The sequence below is a fragment of the Austrofundulus limnaeus genome, unplaced genomic scaffold (assembly GCF_001266775.1).
Source record: "Austrofundulus limnaeus strain Quisiro unplaced genomic scaffold, Austrofundulus_limnaeus-1.0 Scaffold1262, whole genome shotgun sequence".
Lineage (NCBI taxonomy): Eukaryota > Metazoa > Chordata > Actinopteri > Cyprinodontiformes > Rivulidae > Austrofundulus > Austrofundulus limnaeus.
Window position 1 is genome coordinate 15,530 of NW_013953664.1, and position 7,873 is coordinate 23,402.

Below are 7,873 nucleotides of genomic sequence, written 5' to 3' on the forward strand. Positions count from 1 at the left end.
GATTACAGGGATTTTATCATCAGGGGCCATAATAAGAGTTTCAGTCTTGTTTGCATTTAACTGCAGGTAGTTGTTGTTCAGCCATGTTTTGACTTCTGACACAGTTAATGAGTTAGTATCAAACAATAGCTCAGTGACAACTTGCTGCAGGTAAATTGTGTTAAAACTGAAACCTTAATTATTGCTTCTGACAAACAAGTAACTGAAATCAAGCAACACCTGGGTGTATTCGTTTCCTCTATTAAAGCAAACCTTAGAAAGCTTGGCATTATTTTTGACTCTGCCATGTCAAGGCAGTGCCAGTCTCATGGACTAACCCGAAACTGCTTTTTTCAACAGAAATATTTCCGGGCTCAAGTCTCTTGTGTCAAAAGCTGAATTGGAGATGATCATCCATACTTTTATTTAATCTCATCTGGATTATTGTAACAGTCTTTTCATGTGTTTTAATAAGAAGGACCTCAACCATTTGCAGACAGTTCAGAATGTTGCTGCAARGCTTTTAACCAACACATGGAAAAGACAACACATAACTCCAGTTTGAATTTCTTTAGATTGGCTGCCGGTATATTTTAGAATTCATTTTAAAATTTTAGTTCTTACCTTTAAAGCCCTGTGTGGTCAAGCCCCAGTCTATATTGCTGACCTTTTAGAGCCCTGCTCCTCTTCTCGCAGCCTCWGATCTTCCAGTCAAAGGTTGTTAATGGTTCCACGGACTAATTTCRAGACTAGAGGGGATAAAGCCTTTAGGGCCGTGACCCCCAGGCTGTGGAATGCACTGCCTCTAACTTTGATTTGATTTGATTTATTGATTTAACAGGAAAAGATTACTAAAAATCAAGCCTGACTCAGCATAATTGCTGTTTTACAGCAGGTTCCTGTTCTGCAGCACATAAAACACTCAGAAATACTGCACACAATCACATCATTATACACCATAGACACAAAGACAAACAAGCATACCAAATTTCAGGAAGGCAGCATTTGCAAAATCGGACGTGTATCGCGCTGCCTTGATTCTCTTGAAACTTTCAAAAAACAGCTGAAGACACATTTGTTCAGATTGGGTTTTAATTAGATTTTTTTATTATCACATGTATGTTGTTTTATCYTTCATGTTTTATCTCGTGTTTTTATGTTTTCTTGTAAAGCACTTTGTGGTTTCTGACCTGTGAAAGGTGCCATATAACTAAAGTTCACTTACTTACTTACTTCAGCAAACTCGTGCTCCTTATGCTTACTTATGCTAATTAAAGAATTTCCAGATAAATTTTAGCTGTTTTACTGCAAATTTCGGCTGTTTGAGCTATTTTACAAAATTGTCACTTTTTTGTACTTTTATGCTGTCTTTTCTGCTAATTTTCCGTTATTAAACCCCTTTTAYCATCTGTGTAATAATTTTAACTTGTTTCAGCTACCTTTAGCTTGTTATTTTTATTTTATTTTTTTCTAATTTTACCTTTTTTCTGCGTTTTCAGCTATAATTGTGCTCCTTTTTTCTATTCTTCTGCTAGTTTCTGGTTTTTTGTGCTTCTTTCATCTCTTCAAATGGAACTGGCATTAACAGTTTTGCTATAAAACTTTTTCAGCTCCATTTCAGCAGCTTTCAGCTAAAGTTTTCAGCAATAAGCATTCATTCACAATAGTATTTTTGCAGGGAATGAAATTTCTCTAGTTTTAACTATCCTGTTGGTTTTGCAAATGCAAAACCACTGCTGCTGTTCTAGTATTAATGATAGTTTTCAGCTTCTGTTTTGCACCTTTTAGCTGCTGTTCTGTTCATTTTGGCTTTTTACTGTTCAGCATAGTTCACATTTTGTATGTTTGAACTTAAATTCAGTTTCTGCTTCTTCAACCAATTCATACATTCATTCAAACTGCATTTTTATAGTTTTTTTTTATTTTAGTTTCAGTCTGACAGAATTTAAGAATTCATAAAAGTGTGAAGTTTTTGGATCAAAGCAAGGTATTAAACATGAACACGGTATTTTGCGACAGTCATCCTTTCTTACATGAAAGGGTATTTTTAATCATCCTATAAAAACACTAATTAAATCAAAACAAGATATCATGCAGTTTTGTTTCTTCCAACGTGTAACTTTATCACTGGGTTGTGTTTGTGTCATCAGAATTAGATCTGAGCCGATTGGATGGGGATACCGTCTGCCCACCAATGAGAATTGGACAAGATGACCTTCCAGGTAAAGAAACTCTTAATTACAAATAAGAGCAAAAAGAGAATCTGTAAAAGTTTCAGAAATGTTTGGAACAGTAATGAAAGAAAAAAAATGTGTTGAGTTTTAACTATTTCAACATGGTTGGATGTTTAGTGCCTCAAGACGTTTAGATTTCAAGTGAGGTAAATAAAAATGTTCCACTTGAGTTTTACTTTATGTGAAAAAGCTCAGCAAGATTGTAATTGCTACCCACTGCATGGTTGACTTGTTCAGCACATCTGTAGCACAGCTTTGTGGTTTAACAGCTTTTTTTTTTCACGTTTGGTTGGTTTCGGTTAAATTGGATAATGTGGATTGTTCCACTGAGAATTTATGATTAAATTACATCTTTTATTTGAGATAGTTTGCTTCATTTATGGTAACATGTTTCTTGAAAGTTTAGTTATAAAAAATACCAATGGTTAAAAATGCAAATGATTGTCAATTTAAATTTGGATTATTTTATTTTACAAGTGCCTCGAAGGAGTAAACACAGCACTTTTGTTTTTGCTCCCATTTTTTATGAGCTGAACTCAAAGACTTTTTCTATGTACAAAATATACCTTCTTCTTTCAAATACAAATAATAATTTGTATAATAATGAGCACTTAAGGTGTGCCTTAGGGCTTTGTAATGACTTGTAGACAACTGATGCCAACTTGTGAAAAATTTGGAGACTTCTGTATCAAAGATGGAATTTAAAAATCAACCGGACGCCTCTTTTAGGTGTGTACATACTGTAATGCTAACACACTGATCAAATATATAACTTTTATTAGAAAATTAGCTATTTTTTCCATAAATTGGCATAAGTTGTTTAATCCATCCATTCTCAAGCCAACATTGTAAATAAGAAACTGTTCTTAATGTTTCGCCTGTTGAACTAAAAGTTAATTAAAAAAAATTAAAAATTAAATGTTATAGTGTGATAGGGCATTTAGGCTGGCCACAATAAAAGATCACTCTGAAATGTGTTGTTTTAACAACAGCACAATGCAGCAGATGCTGTAAGTTCTGTGTAATTGGGATGTCGACCAGAGCTGTTGCTTGCGAATCGAATGTTCATTCCTTTACCATGAGCCGTCTCGAAAGCATTTCAGAGAATCTGGCAGTGCATCCAACCTGCCTCATAATCACAGACCACATATAACCACACCAGCCCAGGACCCCCACATCCAACATGTTCACCTCCAAGATCATCTGAGACCAGCCACCGGGACAGCTGCTGAAACAATCGGTTTGCACAACCAAAGAATGTATGCACAAACTGTCAGAAACTGTCTCAGGGAAGCTCATCTGCATCCTCATCGGGGTCTCGACCTGACTGCAGTTCGTTGTCGTAACCAATTTGAGTGGGCAAATGCTCACATTCGATGGCGTCTGACGCATTAGAGAGGTGTGCTCTTTGCAGATGAATCCTGGTTTTCACTGTTCAGGGCAGATGGTGTGTGTGTGGCATCGTATGGATGTATGGTTTGATGATGTTAATTTTGTGGATCAAGTGGCCCATGGCAGCAGAGTCATGGTATGGGCAGGCTTATGTCATGGACATCAAACACAAGTGCATTTTAAATGGCATTTTGAATGCACAGACATACCATGATGAGACCCTGAGGCCCATTGTTGGGCCATTCATCCACGACCATTACCCAATGTTGCAGCATGACAATGCATTGCCCCATGTTGCAAGAGTCTGTACACAACTCCTGGAAGCTGAACACATCTCAGTTCTTGCGTGGCCAGCACACTCACCAGACATGTAACTCATTGAGCACGTTTGGCTTGCTCTGGATCTGATTCCAGTTCCTGACAACACCCATCAACATTGTTTTCAGACCCTCCCAATAAAGCAAAACAGCATTTCAGAGTGGTCTTGTGACCAGCCTGTTGAGCCTTGATTTGCCAAACCTGCGAGGTGGAATGGATTATCTCTGCCAAGAAGAAGTGTCCCCAACACAGATTCACACACATTTCTGAACAACATTTGAAGGAAGAAAAAGTCAGATCTTTTTTTATATTTTAATTTTTTCTTATCATTTTACATTTTAAAGGAAAAAATGAATAAAGAAAAGAAAATTACAAAAAATACACATACACATTAACCTCTTAGTCACTCCTGAAATTAAATAAAAGTCTTTTGAAATTTTTTTATTTTTTATTTTTTGTAAGGCTGTCAAACTAAAGATAATAACTGGAGGAAGTTGTCTACAACATAGGAGGCTTTTTTTGTGTTACCACGCAATATTTTTGCGTTACCTCACAAAACCACATTATCTTGCAATACCTTTGTGTTGTCTCGCAATAACTGTATTATCTCGCAATACCTGTGTTATCTCACAATACCTTTGTGTTATCTCGCAGTAACTATTATCTTGCAATATCTTTGTGTTACCTTACAATAACAGTATTGTCTCACAATACTTTTGGGTTACCTCGCAATCCTTTTGTGTGACCTCACAATACGTTTGCATTATCTCGCAATACCTTTCTGTTACCTCGCAATAACTGCGTTACCTYGCTATATTTTTGCGTTATCTTGCAATACCTTTGCGTTATCTCGCAATACCTTAGCGTTATCTCGCAACATGTTTGTGTTACCTTGCAATAACTGCATTATCTCGCAATACCTTTGTGTTAACTCGCAATGACTGTATTATCTCGCAATATGTTTGTGTTATCTCGCAATACCTTTGCGTTACCACGCAAAAACTGCATTATCTCGCAATAGTGTTTTGTTACCTTGCAATACTTTTCTTTTACCTCGCAATAACTGTGTTACCTCACAATATTTTTGTGTTACCTTGCAATACCTTTGGGTTACCTCACAATACCTTTGCGTTATCTCGAAATACTTTAGCGTTACCTTTGCGTTATCTCACAATACMCTTGCATTACCTTGCAATACGTTTGCTTTATCTTGTTACCTTTCATTACCTCAAAATAATAGCCCCCGGTAGTGTCTTGAATCATTTAAAGGCAGAAACCACATTGTTTTTTTGCCCACCGGTGGAACAAAGACTGTTAAGGGGCTAAGTAGAATATTTTGGGGTTCAGCAAGAGATCTTTAAAAACCAAGAATACCAAAAATGATGAGGCAGAGAAAATTTTGAATTAAGTAATTAAATAAAAAAGACAGACTAGGTGCATCAAAGTAATGATTCTCTCCTCTTACCTTAAGGTGTACATCTCGTTTTTCCCAGAAAGCCCTACCCTTATCTTCTTGTAATTTTAATTTAAAGGTCAGATGCTCCATGCTCCCAATATTATTCATGATGCCCATCCACTGCTTGACGGTAGGGGGATCCCTGACTTGTCATAGCTTAGTTATAGCTTTCTTACTTGCCTTCATCATAATATTTTAGAATATATCGATCAGCTTTCAATATATGTATGCCCATACTCCTAAATATAAAGATAAACAAGAAAATTCAATGTCATGGCCCAGAACCTCTCTGACAGTTTGGTTTACACCCTCCCAGAGTGGTCAGAGGATCAATGACCACATTTCCACCAGCACATAAGTGTTTACATACCKGTTTTGGGGTTGGGAAGTACCTGATGGAATTTTTTCAAAGAGAAATCAGTCCACATTTGTAAGTTTGTCATGGTATGTTGTGTTTCAATTATAGTGTACCCCTCCTCRGACGTACAAATCCCCATTCTCCCATTTCTCCTTAACATAATGTGTGGTGTTACCAGTTAATTTAATTAGATTCCAGTAAAGGGCGCCAAATATTCTCTTAAGTATTTTTGATTTGTARCTTTTAATAAAGATTTGTGTAATTGGTGATAAATTCTCTAAAGGAATACTTTTTATGTTTTTTACATAAAAGTGGCGGAGCGGAAGATATTTATAAAAGTCCTGTTTCTTTTAGGCATTTAAATTTGGGCGGCTGTGGCGGAGTGGTTAGGGGAGTTGTCCTGTAACTGGAAGGTCACTGGTTCGATCCCCCGTTCCAGCTGTCTCAGTCGTTGTGTCCTTGGGCAAGACACTTTACCTGTCTTGCCTACTGATGGTGGTCAGATGATCCAGTGGCACCGATGCATGGCAGCCCCCCACCCCCACCCCATCAGTGTGCCCCAGGGCAGCTGTGGCTACAATGTAGCTTACCACCATCAATGTGTGAATGAGTGTCTATAAGTGTAAAGCACTTTGTGGTCTGGAGGGACTTGATAAAGCGCTAAATAAGTACAGTCCATTTACCATTTACCATTAAACTGAGTAACCAGTTCTAACCAAATGTTCATTGAAAATTCTACCCACTGGTTCTGAAAATTGCATTGTTTGACGACCCCTGGGTTACTTAAAAGACTTTGTAAAGGTTTTATTTAACAGTAATAATTCTAGGGACTTCCATTTTGCTACATAATCAAAGTTACATCAGAGGATAAGTGGTTTTATGATGTGATGATATGTAGTAGTATTTAAGACATGGTAAGCCCATCCTCATCCAGACTTAGGTAGCTGTGAAGTTTTATATCTTATTCTCGGTGCTCCACCATTCCAAACAAAAGGAGAAAGTCWKAKMTYTKWGWKYWSMKCWYRWSAAAAWKGGRASYWAAAMYWAARKKSYWMMWTTTWWWWTTTTTGTTCAGTGTATTTCTACACGTTGAAACTTYCTACGTTTTGACATGGTACAATGACAGATTTTATTGTACAGGGATTTTATATGATTGAGCAACAAAAAATATGTAATTGTGAAGTAAAGAAAAATGATTATTTTAAACTTGTTTTACTGTAAATAAATAATACAATAAAAATGAAAAGCATGGCATGTGGCCCCTTTATACTGATACTTGAAACTAAAGTCCAGTGAAATAAAGTCTACTTGTGTGTAATCTACCATAATTATGAGGGTATAATGCAACTTGCAGATAATACAAYCCCCTCATGAACAATAGGGATATTTTGGGCACTAACAATCTATTGTAAGGCTGATGGTTCTATTTTGCATGTGAACAGTTTTGATGGACATCGTTAATCTGGTTTGTCCACCATGTGGAGSCAGTGASTATAAGGCTGAGTTCACCTGAAACTTCTTTACTCTTTAAAAGTAAAATATCTAATCCTTGTGTATAATGTTACCCCTAATTTTAACAGACTTCAGAATTTTTCWGCCTTTTTGACAYACCAGGACTCCCTTGGAAAAGAGGTTTTTAACCACAATGGGTTTTTAATCCTGTAAAATAAAGGTTAATAATACCCTCTGGTGGAGAAACAGTTTTATTTGGTGATACACAGTTGTTGGCACGTTTGTAGCTGCAGATAAGCTGAGTATGCTTCTGCATATGACTGAAAATGGTCCGGTCCCAGTTGTTAAATTAAGAAAAAGCTTTAAAGTGCATATTGTCTTCTTTTCACCTCTGTGGTTATCAATAAATAAATAAATAAATGTTACYCTCTCTGCCATTGGTGCGAAGAAAAAAAAAACAACCACTGCTGTTGCTATGCACAACATTGTTTACAGTGAATTTTCTTAATWAAGCACATTTAATAAACAGGTTGTTACCTAGGTGTTGAACAATAAAAACGTAAAAAGAAATGTCAACAAAAAACAGAAAAACAAATTACTTTAAAACATCAGTAAAACAATAAATGAAAACAGAACAATAACATAATAAAATAACACGCTTGATTAACTCAGTGAGAACAGATG

General features: G+C 36.4%; 1 protein-coding gene across 4 annotated transcripts in view; it reads left to right on the forward strand.

Moving 5' to 3' along the window:
- The window catches only part of col9a1c (collagen, type IX, alpha 1c), a 57,207-nt gene that overhangs the window by 8,341 nt on the left and 40,993 nt on the right, over positions 1 to 7,873 (forward strand). For all 4 annotated transcript variants that reach the window (XM_014031497.1, XM_014031500.1, XM_014031499.1 and 1 more), the window contains exon 3: positions 2,130 to 2,201. In XM_014031497.1, coding sequence (XP_013886951.1) covers positions 2,130 to 2,201 — 72 coding nt within the window. The remainder of the gene's footprint in view (positions 1 to 2,129; positions 2,202 to 7,873) is intronic.